This window comes from Argiope bruennichi, chromosome 6 (genome assembly GCF_947563725.1).
Source record: "Argiope bruennichi chromosome 6, qqArgBrue1.1, whole genome shotgun sequence".
NCBI classification, from domain to species: Eukaryota; Metazoa; Arthropoda; class Arachnida; order Araneae; family Araneidae; genus Argiope; species Argiope bruennichi.
Genome location: NC_079156.1, coordinates 138,351,708 through 138,369,697, shown reverse-complemented (window position 1 = coordinate 138,369,697; position 17,990 = coordinate 138,351,708). Strand labels below are relative to the sequence as shown.

The window sequence follows — 17,990 nt, the reverse complement described above, 5'->3', positions numbered from 1 at the left end:
TGATGGGAAAAGAAAACGGCACAGGGAAAAAAGTCAACCACGTGTTACATTTTCTGATAATACAAAATTATCGAAGTTTACACTTTATGCAATTGCTTATGGTAATCACATTTTTCTTTTTATAAAAATAAAATGATGAGATATTTAATTTTGATATTATTTTAATGTAATTTTTGAATCTCTCTTAACTGTAACTCAAGTTAATACATTTTTAAGCAATTTGCATAACACTGCGCTTCAGTCCTTCATTTAACCTCCGGTAAGATAATGGTTTTACTTTTCTTATGTATTTATAAAACTTAATTAAAAATTTTGTTTATCGTGAATTGTTCAAACATATAATGATCATTATAAACTTTGAGTTTAATAATTATTATTTGTGTGTACACGAATCTTTGAATTTCTGCCAGCGTTAAATATTTTCTTCCGGGTTTTGTTTCAAAACTTTTGATTAAAAAATTAAATCTTAAATTATTAATTAGATTGCTAAGAATTATTTCTTTTTCAATATAGGTTTCGCTTTGATAACACTTAGGAATTTTTTAATATGTTTGAATTATTTAATACGGCTCGTTTATTTAAAAATAGGTGGTGACTTGGCGCATTGTTGCATCATGGAAATCGAGGAATTTGGTTCATGTAACAAATAATAAAAAAATACATATTTCATAGAAGCTCCATGCTAATTTTGACTGATTTATTTAAAGCACTTCAATCTTTTAATATAAATTTTCTTAAAAAATATGGCGCATAATTACAAGTTAATTTGAATTATTTAGAGATGCGTTTGGTTTTAAAATTGTTTTGCATTTTATGCAGAAATTACGGATAAAAGGATGCAATTCCACTAATTTTTTTCTGTTTAAAAATGTAGGTCATTGAATTAAGTTTATTGTGCATGTAGACAGCTGCAAGACATGAAGAAGACTTTAAATTATAAAATTTCTTATAAAATTTTCAATCCTAGCATAAATAATTCCTTATTGTTTTGAATCTTAATCGCGGAAAATTGTAAATCCTTTTATCACTTTTATTAAAATGATACTATTTATTATTTATATTCTTTGCTCTTTTTGATTTGATATATTTTTAATTTAAGTGTAAGTCAAAAAAAATGGCTCCACCATGCTTTGCCGACCTTGGAAAACAATCCAGGGATATCTTCAACAAAAACTATCGTAAGTCTTTTTCTCCCAACTTGAAATATCTTTATGATTAAGAAATATGTGGTTTTTATTAATTTCAAAATACCAGGAAATAATTCTGTTTATCAGTACTTGCTAATCTTAATGAGTTTTTTAATTTGTGAACAAAATTCTTTCGTGAATTTCGGTTTTCTTATGACACATTTATTCAATTCAAAAGGTAGCTGTTTTGAATTTTTATTTTTAAAAGTATAAAATTTGATTAATCTATTTTCTTATGAGTGTATTCTTTATAGGTATATGTTTAATTAAAATTAATACTGTGTATATATATTGAATGTAAAAATGACAGTATGCAATTATTTTATAATAAGTTCAGTAAAGTTTTTAACATTCCTAAAATTTTGTCTGGTTATACTTTTAATAAAAAATTATATATGTACAGTGGCTGAAAAAATTGAGAGTACACCTTACTTTTACTTGATCAATTTGATTCTCAATATAAATAAAACATTACTGGGAAATAAAGACATGTTGTTATTTTTACACCTAACAAATGGTTTAATTTAGAATAAAAATAAAGACAAATTTCTAAATTGAAAAGTTTCAGAAGTATTTTAAATAAACATACGCAGAATTTTGCCTCAAAAAATTGTGAATACACCAATGAAGAACGTGTCAGTATTTAGTTGCATGTCTTTTGGCTTTTATAGTGGCCTCTAAACGTTGTGGTACCAATTTTTGGTGGTATCTGAAGATATTTTACCTCATTCTTCTTGCACCACTTGTTTTAAATGGGTTTTGTTTCTAATTTTGTGTTTTTGGACCACTGCTTCGAGTGTGGCCTAAAGATATTCAATGTTATTGATGGCGGGGTACTGTGGTGGTGTGTGTAACTGCTGTTTACAATGAAAAAGAACCATATAACGTATATTCTGTTTGGGGTCGTTGTCCTACAGTAAAATGAAATTTCCATTTAAACCTAAATTTTTAGCACTTTCCATTAGATTGCGGTGAAGTACATCCAAGTAAACCATATCGTTTATAATGTCATCTATAAAAAATGAATTTTCTACCCCAGATGAAGCCATGCAACTTCAAATCGTGACAGAGTCACCATCATGTTTAGTTGTAGGACGTAAATTTTTTGGATCCAAGCAGTATTAGGTTTTCTCCATGCGGTGCGATGTCAACTGTCTGCGTCTGTCACTGCCAAAAATGTTTAGTTTTCTTTCATTACTAAATATAGCTTTCTTCCAAAGGTTATTGGTTTTCAATTGATGAGTTTTTGCAAACTTCAAATGCTTTTTATGAGTTTGTAAGCTGATGAACAGTTTCTCTCTAATAATGCGACTTTTATATCCAGCTTGTCTTATGGCATTTTACACAGTTTTAGCACTTACGCTTCTGCCTATGATTTGAAAAGTTCCTGGAACAAGTTGTAGGAACCATATGGTTGTAGCAATCTAGTGTTAAAAATTTGGGTTTAGATGAAAATTCCATTTTCCAGTAGGACAACGACCCCAAACAGAATGCACGTAACGTCAAAATACTGTGTCTTTTTCTTTGTAAACAGCAATTACTCGCCGTCACAGTGCCCCGACATCAATACCATTGAATATTCGTGGGCCATACTCGAAAAAGTGGTTCCAAAACACAAAATTAGAAACAAAATTCATTTAAAACAAGTGGTGTGAGAAGAATGGGGTAAAATATTTTCAGACACCACCAAAAAATGATCGAATCGATACCATGACGTTTGAAAGCCATTATAAGAGCCAAAAGACATGCAACTTAATAGTGACACTTTGTTACTATGCGTGTATTTCAAAAAATTTCATTGGTGTATTCGTAATTTTTTGAGGCAAAATTCTGCTTGTGTTTATTTAAAATGTTTCTGAAATTTTTGGATTTAGAAGTTTTTTGTTGATTTTTCTTTTTTACTCTAAATTAAATCATTTGTTATGTGTAAAAATAAAAACATGTTTGCACTTTCTGGTAATGTGTTATTTATATTGAAAGTCGGATTTATCAAGCAAAAGTAAGCTGTACTCGCAATTTTTTAAGCCACTGTATATATTGTTCAATATAATAGTTTGCAATGATATTTATAACTTTGTTGCAGTTCATCGGGAACAATTTTTTGATTTTAGAGCTGCATTTTATTTTTATTTTATTATTATTATTTATATGCTGTGGTTGTCCATCAAGAAAATAAAGAAGGAATAATGTATCCAACTCTTATGTTTGAAACATTCTAGGTCACCCAACTAAAACTTTGGCCTATTGTTGGTGAACCATCCTGTAATAGAGCATTTCCTCTTTATATTTATCGTATCCCTACAATAAAAAAATATAAATAAAAAAGCTTATTAGCTTATTTTATGTTCTATGATGAATTATAAAGTTTAAGTATACAGTAATGACACTGAACAAACATATATCAAATTGAAGTTACTAGAATTTCTAAATTTTGAATGTAATATAAAATTATAAATGAACAGCCAATATAAGACTGTAGGAATGCTCCTATTTCAGTATCAATAAATATGTATGTTTATTTTGTCAAAAAAAAATCATATGAATAACACACGAGCTGAAATCTACATTGCATCACTTTGACGTTGCCAGTAAATAATTAAATCTAAAAATACAAATTGAATAGATTTTAATATAGATAGATGACCAAAGCACCAGCATTTAATTTCATATACCTGTAAAACTAGATATGTTTCAAAATCAAATACTGTGTCAATCATTGTAATTGTAAGGTGTCAAAACAATTGGCCCTAAAAAATGATGGCAAATACTTATTCAAGTAATGATAAAAAAAGAATTCAGGATTACCTCAGTGTCAAATTGTCTAAATTTCAATACCATTGACCACATCTCATTCTTGTATTGTATGTCGTATCTTGCATATTATTGTCGTATTTTGCATATTATGTCGTATTTTAACATATGAATCTGAATTGCAGTTATTCATGTTTCAATATATTCTAAATAATATTTCCTTAAATTAATAATACATTTTGATATCAGCTATAATTAAAATCAAAATTCCGATAACACTTAATGGAATGTTGATGCAACATAAAAGTAATTGTAACTTATGAGAATATTTTTAGTTGTGTTTGTTTATTTTTTGTGGAAATATTTTTGCCTTTGTATCAATTTTGCACCCATTTTATTCTCGGATCCACAACAGTTAAATTTTCTACACCTTTTAAACAGATAATCGCAATCCAGTATTAAAATTTTAAACTCTGATATAATAATGATGGCAAATGAAGTGTAGGAAATTTATTCCAGATATTGCAAAGTCAAAAAGATGCAAAAAATATCTGGGTTCATCAAAGCTAGAAAATATATATATAATTGTTGATTGATATATTTTAATAAGTGTGGTTTTGAAGCCAATATGATAAATTATATATAAAGAAAATCTGTCAAACTTATCAGTGAAATAAAATATTATTCAAGGAACCAATGATAAAAAAATGTTATTAAAAAAAGTATTTGATTGCAATAATTTTAAGACTATTTAAAGCTGAATTATTATGCATGCATTAAAGAATATTTATACTGCGAAAAAATGGTGAAAACGTTTAAAGACAATAATTTAATTTTAGCATATCCCTCATTATTGGTAGATGTGATTAAATAGTAAAATAGGTTGAATGTTTCTATGCCACTACCAACAAAAAAAGAATAGTGTTTGAATGAATATTGAAAAAGTGAAGAAATTGTCATTAAAGTAGAACAAGTGTCACTGAAATTTTTTTTTTAGTTTTTGATGAAATAAATTTTGGAAATATGTTCTGAGATTATCGAAGAAAAACAAAATTACTCTGCCATTTCATCTCTTTTTGGAGGACATAGCTGTTTGCAATATTTAATTAATATTTCTAAGCATTGAGGAATATATTTTGGATTTTATTGCAATCTCTCGAGAGGTGTGCAGTTATATTAGGTTAATACATACATATATATATATATATATATATATATATATATATATATATATATATATATATATATAATATAATTATTTTATATATAATAATACGTTAATTATTTTTTATTTAAAAAAATGTTTTAATAGTGAAGCTTAAAATTTAGTCTTTCTTTTTGTCCTGTATGATGCCTTTTTGGTTTCTTCCTCTTTCATTTTACTTGAAATATATGCAAATCTTTCTCGTGGAAGACAATAATTTAATAGGATCACAATAATTTAATAGTTTATAAAAGTTAAGCTAAATATTATGGAATATTTAAACTTATATTGAAAAAGAATTTTTACACTTTAGAATGTGTTAAAATCTATTTTTGTATAATCTTTTGGAAATTATTCGGGGGAAAATGAAATTTGATTTATTTTTTAAATAATAAAAAATTTTAAGATGCTATTCATTTCCACTTTCCCAAACTTATAATATTAGCTGATAGTATTAGATCATTTAATTTCTTTTTGAATATTAAAATAAATGATTAAAATAATTTCTCTTGTAATTATCTTTGGTAAATTAATTGTTAACAAAAGAAAGAAAAAAAACTTTGGTTTCAGTATCATATTTGATTGGATTCTGTACTACTTGTTGAGTGCTTATTAGGGTGTATAATTAAGAAATAATATTTTGATTTTAAGATTTTAAAACTAATATAGAATTTTTTTATTTTCAGATATTGGGTTTATGAAATTGGAATGCAAGACCAAAACTGCTACAGGTGTAAATTTCACAGTGAGTGGAACTTCTAACAATGATACTGGCCGAGTGAATGCTTTCTTAGAAACAAAATACAATATTAAGAAGCATGGTAAGTTGAGTTGGTTTCTATATTTACATCCTTACTTTGAATGCTAAAGCAAATTCAGATGTCTGATCCCTGAAGCCAATTCAGTCATGCATTACTTCTAGATAATTCGTAATTGGTATCCCCAGATAAATATAGATTTCTGCATTTTTCAAAATCAAATTTTATTATTCTTCAGATTGTTTAATACTTGACTTTTCATTATTTTATAAGGTTTTGCTTTTCTTGTTTCTAACTTGTGTCATGTTTGGGCTGCAAGTAATCAGTAGTGTAATCAACATGCTAATTCCTAAACTGTAGTTTATTTTCACTCATCATTGCTCAGGTAAACAATTTAATTTTCTTAATTTTTAGAAAATTTATTGACATAAAACTTTGCATTCTCCCCCCCCCTTTTACTGTTTTATAAATAAAGCTTTTGATAAAATACGTCAGTGCTCAGTTTCTGACAAGAGCACATCTGTACAAGAAGGATCATGATGTTCAAGAAGTTAATACTTTCATTTTAGGCTATTTTGTATGTTTCCTACATGATTGAGGATTTGTGTAAATATCATGTTTTATAATTATTTATTTAAAAAATCGCAAAAATGAACATATATTTAAGCAACTTTGCAATTACTAAAATATGTGCAATATATTAGAAATTTAAATTAGTTTTTTTAATATATTTAAATAGTGTTTTCAATTTGTAAAGAAGGAGCTATTTAAAATGTATTAAAAATTAATATTAATGAGAAATTATTGAAAAAAGCATTTTACAGTAAAAATGTTCTGAATAAGAAAACATTTCTTTTACAAAAGTTTTTGATAAGCATGTATAAAATCAATTGTTATATAAATATGTAAAAAAGGCTTTTATTTATTTGTTAAATTTGCTTTAGCAAGTTACATTTAAAATCGCAAACTTGCAGAGGGCAATGCCATAAGGTCACAGTAATTGCAAGTTTCTTTTCCCAATCTTTTTCAAATTTGATTTGATGCTTCAAGCTTTTTAATAAATGGCTCATAGATAATATCTGAACGAAATGCAAATTTATATAACTGAGAGTTTCATGACGTAGATAAATGATAAATGACAATTGGAAGCCCTCAGAGTTAGCTCACTATAAAATGCAAGGCTAAATATGAAAATTTTAATACCTAGATTATATGCTGCATCTTTTTTTTTTTTTTTTTTTTTTTTTTGTAGTTTTAAAATATCTTAATAATGTAGAAGATATGTTTTAGACGAGTTAGGATATTCATTTTGCCAGAGCATAAATCATTTGTACTTGTTTCATACAAATTTACTATAAAATGAGAAGAAGGATTAGATATAATATTCATTTTTAATATTTTCTAGGAATCACTATAAAGGAAAAATGGAATACTGACAATGTATTGGCTACAGAGCTGTCTGTAGAAGATCAGTTTGTTAAGGGCTTGAAATTGAGTTTGGATACTAGTTTTGCCCCTCAAACTGGGTAAGACTGCTTACAAATAATTTATTATAGTTGTATATGATCATCATTTAACATGCATGTTTTTTATTCATCAAAAATTAAATTTAAGTTCTAACCATCTGTTTTTAAAGTATTGACCCACCAATGTTAATTCTATTAGCAAATAAGAATTTAAAAACAAATATTGTGATGTTTCCAGGTAGATTATTCTTGATTATCTGATTCTGTATTCCAATGTTAATTTTGTAATGTATTTTTATCTACGTTTGGAATCTGATAAGTATTTAGCTGTAATTATTAAGGAAAGGAAAATGTGAATTTTGTATTTGACCAAAGGTCATTTATAAATTTGTTACAATTCTTTGCTTTAAAAAAAAAAAATCTGTAATTGGCACCAGTTGGATTCTGTGCCAATTATAATTCCTCCATAGCATGTCAATCAACACAAGTTGTTGCAGTTGTTGGTAATTTTAGCAAATAGCATGTGTGGTATGGTATAATTAACATGGTTCTTTTTCTAATAAATACCAGAAAACCAACAATTGAAATACACATGTATCTGATCTAATAAGGAAATTTGATTATAAATTCAACAGAATGTTTTTATAAAACTTATCTTTTTAAGTATCTGAATGTAAAAAGTGTGATTAACATACAAAAATTGTTTAACAAACCATATAATATTCCACATAAAGTAAAAGCCGGAATTCTTGGCAGTTGAAAACTTTTATTCAATTTTATGATTTTGAAGAAAAATTTAATGCTGAATTCTTAGAGAAGATATGAGTAGTATAAATTTTTAAAAGGCCATACTCATAATAAATATGTGAAGCTAATTTTCTTTTAAGATAATATCGGGGTTCAATAAATGTAGCATAATTTTTGATGACACAATACAATTACTCTGTTTTTGATAAATTGCTGAAGCTTTTATTTTATTATGATACAAACATAATTTTCACTGCGTTTGTTTTCAAAGGTTAACACATCTTTTTAATTGGATTGAAATGGATATTTCCTATTTGGAGATTATATATAATTAAAGTTGGGTTCCAGGTATACATACAGGCTAAAATGATTGAGATATTTCACATACACACAATTATATATAATCTTGATTTAAATCCTAATTAGTTTCCTTATTTTTATCTTAAATTAGTCCATATTAACTTCATTCTAAAAAGTTCTCGAATTCCTGATCAAAATCCAATTTTTTATTTATTTTTAGCATGTACTCTAGAAAAATAATAATTTAATTATTTTCTCAAACTCCAAGAAAAAGGATAAAAATCCCTATTTGCTTATAACATTCTTTTAAAGATTCCTTTTCCTGAAACTACACATACCTGTTAAAATCTCTTAGTGAAATCACTGAAGGAAAAATTTTCTATTTTGCTCTTGTGTTGTGATGTGGGTTAATATAGCCATTCTAAAATTCTATTTGCAATCTTTCGTTTGGTTGTTTTAACTTTCAAATTCATTGAAACAAGATAATATTTGCACAATCATTTATTGTTTTCTAAGAAAATAAAAAAGAAAAAGAATAAATCTCTAAATTTAGAGTTTAATGAAAAATTGTTGGTCATCAAGCAGTGTAATTTTTATTATTGAAACTTGATGAGATTTATAAATATACAGTGGCTCCCAAAAGTGTTCGTACACCAACAAGAATCAATTAAAAACCTCATTATTTACCATTATATATTTTTATTTTTACATGAAAGTTTTTTCATAGCATATTTTTACAGTTCTTAATAAAGCAGTGAAGAATAAATTTTAATTACGATGCAAATTATTTTTTTAAAAATGACAAATAAAATTGCACAAAAATAGGACACAAAAGTGATCCTACACTTTAAAAAAACATCACTAAATATGAAATTTTTATAAATGTTTAGTATTTAGTAGGATGTCCTTTATTCTTTATAACAGCTTTTAAACGTTTGGGCATAGATTTAACTAAACGATCGGTTACTTCTGCACCGATCTTGTTCCATTCTTCGATCATTACTGCTTTCAGTTGAATTTTCGATTTAATGTCATGACTTCTTATTCGCACCTCTAATTCTTTCCAAATATGTTCTATAGGGTTTAAATCTGGTGATTGAGCTGGTGTTTTAAGGGTTTGAGGGCAATAATAGAGGCAAAAAAGACGAACATTCATGGCCGTGTGCTTAGGATCGTTGTCTTGGTAATACACAAAGTTGTTTAAAATGCCCAATTTTTGTGCTGACACTTTTAAATTATTATTGAGAATATTTATATAAACTCTATGATCCATTATACCATCAATGAATACTAAATTGCCTACTCCAGCCACTGACATACACCCTCAAACCACGGCACCTCCATCGCCATGTTTTACTGTTCCAACTAAATTCTTGGGATTAAGTTCGCTTTTTTTTTTTCCCCCCTCCATACAATGATTCTCCTATCCGGCCCAAAGATGTTAAACTTACTTTCATCTGCAAATAAGGCACAATTCCAATAGCTCTCTGGCTGGTTTATCATAGATTTGGCAAATTTAAGCCTAGCAATTCTGTTCTGACTTACAAAGAATTTTCTTCGTGCAGAGCGGCCATATATACCAGCATTCCGAAGAATTCTACGAATAGTTTCACAGGAAATAGAAGTTCCATTTGATTCATTATATTGTGAAGTAAACTTTATTGCACTCAGACTTGGATATTTTAGAAATTTAGTCACAATATTTCTTTGACTTCTAGCTGACAGAATTTGCGGGCGACCATTACGAGGCTTGTTTGCAATCTGTTTTCCCTCTCTGTAACGTTTTATTATGCTTTGCACCGTTGAATGAGGTAGATTAGTTATAGTTGCAATGCCTCTAATTGATTTTCCAGCTTTAAAATGAAATATAATTAATTTTTGTATGTCTAAACTCGTTTCTTTACGAATGCGCGTCATATCTAAGAATAAAGTAAACAGAATAAATAATTGTGATATTAAACACAGAAATCAAACGATTTTAGTGTATTTGTCAATTAGAAGGAAATTAAGCCGCAAAAGATATTTTTATGATGAATTTAAATAATGTTTGGATGTACGCAGACTTTTGCGTTCTAATTTTGTGATTTTTATTTATTTATTAGAACAATACTACTTGATTTTTTATAAAAATATTTGTTCAGTTTTAATAAGAAGTATAGAACACAATTTCTGCAAATTTCTTTAGTGTATGAACACTTTTGGGAGCCACTGTACATGATATGTAAGAAATAATTCTATCTGCACCAAGTAAATATAATTAAACTCAAAAAGTATTTATAACTTTAATTATCATTTTATAGGAATTTTATTTGAATGAAGAATCTGATTTATTATTATTTATAAGTTTTTGTGACTTTAAATGTAGCTTTTCCTTAACTTCTTATGCTATGATGTGCTAAACACATTATTTTTTATTTATAACATGAGATTAATAATGAATATAAAGTGTGGCATGTATCTGCGTGTACATCTCTTGCATACATGTACATGTCTTGCACGCACGCTATATATTATTAAACATAAAAAGAGTAACATTTATTAACAGTATTTAATATTTTTGGTTTGCAGCAGTATGCATCATTATTGAGATACATTGCTGCATAATAGTAGATTCATTTGAAGTGAAGTATAAGGTATCTTTTATATCTTAAACAGGATTTCAATAATATATGCAATAAGTTTATGAATTGAATTGCTTTAAATGTGGCAAATATGGAGATTGCTTCAACAGCACTGTAGCTTTCTTATGTTATCCAGGTACTAAGCTGGCAGTCCCTCCTTCCTTCTGATCTATTTCTCATGCTTAAATCCCAAAACAAAATGTAAGGAAATATTAATGAGAGAAGCTATTGATAATATAACGAAATATAAACATTCCATGAAAATACACGCAGATTTATATGGACAGGTAACTTTTGACAGAATGCACCAATTTATATTATCATTCATATTTCTGATCAAAAGTCTTTAAATAGGAAATGCAGAACTATTAAGAATAATAACACTTACATTATGAGATATATGCTTGTTGGAAAGCTATTAACTAGACAAATTATATCCATAGCAATGTATTCCTTTTCATTTTATAGCATTTTATCGCCTCTGAAATGGCTTTGCTGGGGAGGGAGGAGGGTTATAAGTAATTGTGAATTTGGGTCATTTATACATCACTCTTGAGTAAAGAGACTAATCACAAATGCAAAATTTTGCTTTTAACATGTTAAAATAGAGATTTATTTTTTAAATGTAACTATAGGTGCAAATTCTTTCCAAAGTCATGGGTTTTTAGGAAAACTAGATGACCAACAAGTTTTTAAATAAATTGAAGCTTATATATCTGCTACTTTAAAATGAAATACTGTACCCCATCATCTACTATATATATGTAATTAATTTTTTTATGTTTTGATATGTAATTTGAGTTGAGTCTTTCTCCAGCTGTGAATCTTTTTCCATGTGGCTTTTGTGTTATAAAGGCTTCATTAGTACTGATGCTTAGCTTAAAAATAATTTTGATTGTACATGACTCTAGTTCTTTCTCCTTCTCTTTTGTTTAATTAAATCAATTTTTAGCACTCCATCTTTAACTCGGCATGAAAAGATTGTTACTTAAAAAATGATTATCTAAAGATTCTCTTTGGTTACTGAATTGAAAAGTGCTTTTTGTTCATTGCTTAATGTTTGAAATCCGAATATCTATCTTGTGCACAGGTTTTACCCTAAATATACATTTCATAGAAATACTTTAAAGTACAATATATGGATCCTTGTGATAAAATAAACAGGTTTTTATCCCAACACAAAAGCACGTTCTCCATATGATTTGATGTATCTTTCATATTTTAAATTTTACTTTGTCAGTTATGTGAGATTTTAAAAGTGGGGTTGCTTAAACTTTTCTGGCCCCTCATTTATATCTACAATAGCTTGTTATGATGATGATGAAATTGTCTAATAAATTGCATTAAAACATTTATTGATGGCTAAAAGAAAGTGAGTTATAATGAAATGCTTTAAATGATTTGGGAAAACAAGATAACTGGCAAAATTTTAAATAAATTGGAACTAATGTTACTAAATTTTACACTAATATTGAATCTGAGAACTGATGGCAGCATTTACAATCCCATTAATAAATTAAAGAAATGATACAGTAGAAGAGTCAACTTTTGAATGGTGATAGATTAAGCAGTTTCCACAAATTTGGAGCAGCAATTTGCATAAATTATAACCTAATAAATATAGATAAACTTATATAATAGTTAAGAATTTAAATTAACTAAAAAATTATTATTTTTATTAATTTAATTTTTTTTTATATTAACAAAACTCTAATTGCAGTCAAAGCTGAATGTGTTAATGTTTTGAATTGGATCTTGCCTATTATATTAGTGTAAAGAAGCATATATTTTAAAGCATTAAAATTAAATTTGATATCTTCTGATTCTTATATTTCTTTTTGTATTATGTATCAGTTAACAAAAAGACAGAAGTTATAATAATGTTTCAGAATTAAATTTTACTTAATTTTTAATTTATTATTTACTATTTTTTGTAAATGTATTTAAATAAAAATTCTTTTTTATTTTCTGCATAGGAAGAAATCTGGTACATTTAGTACTGCTTTTAAAAATGAGCACATACACTTGAATTCTGATGTTGATTTGGATGTATCTGCTCCTCAAGTTCATCTAGCTGGTGTTATCAAGTAAGTAACTCAATATAGACGCTTATTAATGTTAATGACTGTTAAATTGTGGAATTGATTAATAAAAGGTCTACTGGTTACTTATAGAGAAGTTAGCATTTCTTTATCCCCTTCTCTTATATTAAGGATTACTTCTGTGTTTAAGAGTCTTACCTAAGCCTATTCCTGCAGTTTTTATAAGATAATGTAACTTTTAAGATTGTTTTTTTGAAATTTATTAAATTGACCTAGAATTTCGTTGAAGTTGGAGAAAAGAATTGCATTGGGGATCTGTTTATTATATTAAAGATGACATGCGAATAAATGAAGTGCAAAAAAATGTTTTACATTTAAATAAAAAGTACATTTAATTTGAGTGCTGTATTAATGCTTCTCTTTTATTTATGTCTCATTACCATGTTAAAGATGTTTAAATTTATTTTCAGCTATCAAAATTGGCTGGTTGGAGCCAAAGTTGTTGGTTGTCTATCTAAAAACCAATTAATGAAGTCCAATATTGGCTTAGGCTATTCTTTAGGAGATTTCGTATTTCACTCAAATGTGTAAGTATATTATAAAATTTCCCTTATAGTAATGAAATTATTTTCTACATTGTAGGTTTTTTTTTTTTTTTTTTAATGGGAAAATGATATAACATTAACTTTACTTTTCTTTATTATATTCTTAAACATTAAAAAATCCTTGATCTTTTCAATTATTTTACAAGTTAAATGTTTTGTATATTTAATATATTTATTTTTAAATGTTTAAATGTATTCATATACAGAAGAAAAGTATTTTTTTTTTTTTTTTTTTTTTAATATTTTAGCATTTCCATATATTTGAAGAATTTGCAAAGTTATTTCTTTTTATACAATTTTTGTATGAAATATATACCTAACAGTTAATTATCCTATTTTATTTCCCATATTGTGTTTGTACAGCATATATTTTAACTATTGGTCACAATTTAAGGAATGTCTAACGTTATTTTATTCATTTTCTTGTCAACAATGCGCTATGATATATGCATTTTAATGTTTTAAGCGTTCCTATTAATGTCTTTGGGGCAGATATACATCGAAAGAAAAATTCCCACAAGATGGGACCAAGCACTGTCCTTACAGACTAGAGCATTTTCTCCCATTAAGCGTAATGCAGATTATATTTCATGAAAAGTATTCTTTGCATTGAAATGAAACAGTGTTTAAATATATGACAATAGTTATAATATTTTCAGTCATGATTTAAAAATTATTAAAATTGCTTGATGTTTGATACTGAAAAATAAAAAGTATGTAAAGTGCATTTTATTATAATTGACAATACTTAAAGTAAAACCAAATTATTCATGAAAAATATAATAATTAATCCTTGAAGGCTATATGAAAAATCTAGAAATGCAGATCAATGTTGAGGCTGACATTACACAATTTATATTCGTAGGTAATATTTATCTTTTTATCTTGCTTCAAGCAAACCAAGCATCTTAAGTTTTTAATCATCTATTTTACCATAAATAATTTAACATTTTATTGCTGTCAAAAAAAGTCCATAGATTGATCATTCGTAAATTTACATACACCTTCCCTCTCGGAAAGATGAGTGGTGTAGTAGTCATGATTGCGCAAATAAAATTGAAAGGAATGAAACCTTTATTAGAATAACATCTTATCCCAGATGAGAGTATAAATTATAACAGCAACTTCATAATGAGCAAGTTTTTCTCTTTACATTAGCAACACATGTTTCTTTTTATAAATGGGCTAATCTAGTTATTCACGGAGACTTGTCCAAATTTAATCTGACCTTGGAAAGAGAAATAATGTACATGAACAATCTTTTGATAAAAACAGATTAGTAATGCTATCTATTAGAGATAATTTTGTTCCAAAAGTCCAACACAAAGATACAGCATTCATCCCTGACGATAATCCGACACAAACATCACATATGCATTGTTCGTCTGGAAAAGATTCAATGTATTTGTGTAAGCATCATTTATGGATTCAATTAAAAAAAAAAAACACAGAATACTTAAAAGGCAAAACTTTTTGCATAAAATATTCATCTGAAAATTTAAAAAGTGTAACAAATTGAAATTGTTACTCTTTTTTAGCACAAAAGGTTAATTATGAACTGTGAAATAAAATATTTTAAAGGAAAATTTACACTTATAAATCTTCAGACATATTTTTTCCCCTTATTTGCTCATTTTATTTTCTGGTGTAAAGTAAGAATGTTATTTATTTCTGTAGCTAAAAAATGGTAATTTTGCATATTGGTAAGATTAAGATTTTGAGATTACATTGGGGTTATTAAATTAAATGTTAAACCAAAGTCACTGGACATATTTATTTAATGGCTTCAGATATTAAATTGCATACATTTTTGAAATTTTAGCATTGATGGTCAAGAATTTGGTGGATGCATGTATCAGAAGGTTAATGATCAACTTGAATCTGGTATGAATTTATCCTGGGTAGCTGGAACTAATGAAACTAAATTTGGTCTTGGTTGTGTATACAAAGTAGATGATTATACTTCTGTCAGGGTGAGTATGAATTTAGAACCTCAACTTAAAATAAACAAATATTTCTAATATTTGCAAATAATAAATAAGAAAAGCAAGGTAAGAATTGGGAGGCTGAATTTTAAACTTAAAAAAATGTTTATAGTATTGTAATTAAAAATTTAAAAAATTAACTCATAAATTTCCCCCACAAAGCATTTAAATGTTGAAAAGGTATCCTTCAGTTTTATGATAAATTCTCAATTATTTGCAATTGTTAATCCCTAATGTTTAAAAAAATGCGAAAATGTATACCAGCAAGCTTATAATTACAGAAATGATTGTGAAATTACAATTAACAATCATTAGTAATTAAGTCCTTTTATTGTAAATACAAATAACTTCAATTTTCATATCATCATGAAGATTATCAAAGATTGTCGTGCCCCTTCACTTCTGCTGATAATTGATTTTATTGTACTGCTTCTTCAATATAAGTAAATGATATCATTGAGTACCCCATTTTTTTTATTATAATACATAAATTATTTGAAATTTATGAAATTCTTTTCTCCTTAATGTTTTATTAGTTAAACAGTCAGTGAAAAATATTGATGCATAGTAATTGAAATAAATTAATAGTCTTAATTATTATGATTAATTGTCCAGTTCTTATATGCAGTCTGCCTTAAATTTAGAGCTAAAAATGAGATTAAATGGAAACTCTAACAAGTAAACGCATTTTCTGAAAATGAAATAAACTTCTTTTATTCCAAAATCTGTGCTTTGCAAGAATGATAATATTTTGTAGCATGCATATTTCTATACATTAAGAAGGTGAATGAAAGCAATGGAGGTAAATAAATTTCTGGTTGTGAAAGTTGCATTCTTATGAAGTGGAAAATTAATCTAAAATATTATGAATGTCAAATTTCTGCATATCCTTAACTAAAATGTTTGAAGTATTTATTATAACTTTTTAGTGAGAGATCTGATGATTTCATTGAGAAAGCTGATGGCCTATAATGAGAGGCTAGAAATAATTACTCTTATTACTTGATGTTTATCTCCATAAAAATTGGTGGAATTTATATATGTAATTTCAAAACTTCATGTATAGAGAAATTTTCTGAACAAGTCATTATTTTCTCTTTTAGGCTAAAGTGAACAATAACAGCCAGATCGGCCTCTCATTCACTCATCGACTCAGGCAGGGAATCCAGCTCACACTCTCTGCCCTCATTGATGGCAAGAGCTTCAATCAAGGCGGACACAAAATTGGTCTTGGATTGGAGCTAGAAGCTTGAGCCAGATTGTACTTATAGAAAAATTTTTTCAGAAATACAAAAGATAAAATGCATTTCTCTGACAGCTCTATTTTTGGCTCATTAAATAACATATTCCATATAGCATATAACATATTTCAAGGGGTAGAAGTTACTGTAGTATGGTTAAAAACTTTTTTATATCATTGTTGAATTATTGTGAACCAAATAAATAATTAAAAAAATAAAAGTTTATGATATTTAAAAATTAAAAACGAATCAAAATAAAGAATTTCGTATTGTCTGTGGAAATATCACTTTTTTGCTTTACAGTTGATAACAAAATATTCACAAATATTTATCCTCCAAATTATATTACTTATAAAATTAATCCTCTGTTAGACTAAGAACAGGAACAAGTTAAACTAGAATCTCATAAAAAGTAATCTTCAAAAATGTTTTTTAAATATTGACTAGATATCTGGATTAATATTTCAATATATAAATGCTATGCACTTTTATGTATGTTTTTTTACTAATATTTGCTTAGATTCTAAAGTTCATTTGGGGGTGTGTGTGTCCCCTTATTGTTGTTGCTGTAAATTTTGCAATTACTCAATGTGTTCAGCAGCATCACAAACTCTTAAATTCTTACCCAGTGGAAATTTTCTTAAACTCGCTTTTAATGCTGTTGAGATGTACTTCTGACATTGATCATGAAGTATCTTTGCAAATCACTTAAACTATTATAATCTAAGGTGGAAATTGCCCGATAAAATATATCTAATGGAAATAACATCTATGCACCTGTGTTTTTCAACTAACAATTTTCTTCACATGGACATTTTGAATGTTTGTTTGGCTTGAATGTTTGTTTGAATGGCTTTGTTAACAAAGCAAAATATGCAAAACTGGATTGTATTAATGCGATTTCACGTTATAATCCAAAATAAAACGTAAAAAATGCAGTTTGTAGCTTGACAAGCTTTCCACTGAATAGAGCCTTACTGACTTCATTGCAGCTAACAGAAGTATGTTGGGCAATATGATGAACAAATTCCATGCTTGAGCTGGCTCCACATATCTTCATTTAAGACTAGTGCATTTCTAACC

General features: G+C 27.2%; 1 protein-coding gene across 1 annotated transcript; it reads left to right on the top strand.

Moving 5' to 3' along the window:
* The first annotated feature begins 133 nt into the window (after window positions 1-133).
* Window positions 134-16,983, top strand: LOC129971119 (voltage-dependent anion-selective channel protein 2-like). The gene is made up of 8 exons (XM_056084608.1): window positions 134-259; window positions 1,100-1,178; window positions 5,829-5,963; window positions 7,306-7,426; window positions 13,011-13,121; window positions 13,547-13,663; window positions 15,504-15,654; window positions 16,770-16,983. Exons 2-8 carry the CDS (start codon window positions 1,115-1,117, stop codon window positions 16,917-16,919), a joined length of 849 nt encoding a protein of 282 aa, XP_055940583.1. The 5' UTR covers window positions 134-259; window positions 1,100-1,114; the 3' UTR covers window positions 16,920-16,983.
* The last annotated feature ends 1,007 nt before the right edge of the window (window positions 16,984-17,990 follow it).

What these genes read in the sequence shown, in the direction of transcription:
- LOC129971119 (XM_056084608.1), top strand. Translation starts at nt 1,115, where the DNA reads ATGGCTCCACCATGCTTTGCCGACCTTGGAAAACAATCCAGGGATATC. An exon ending in TATCTTCAACAAAAACTATC is followed by an intron (nt 1,179 to 5,828) that starts GTAAGTCTTTTT and finishes TTTTATTTTCAG; the next exon opens with ATATTGGGTTTATGAAATTG. An exon ending in AGTTTTGCCCCTCAAACTGG is followed by an intron (nt 7,427 to 13,010) that starts GTAAGACTGCTT and finishes TTTTCTGCATAG; the next exon opens with GAAGAAATCTGGTACATTTA.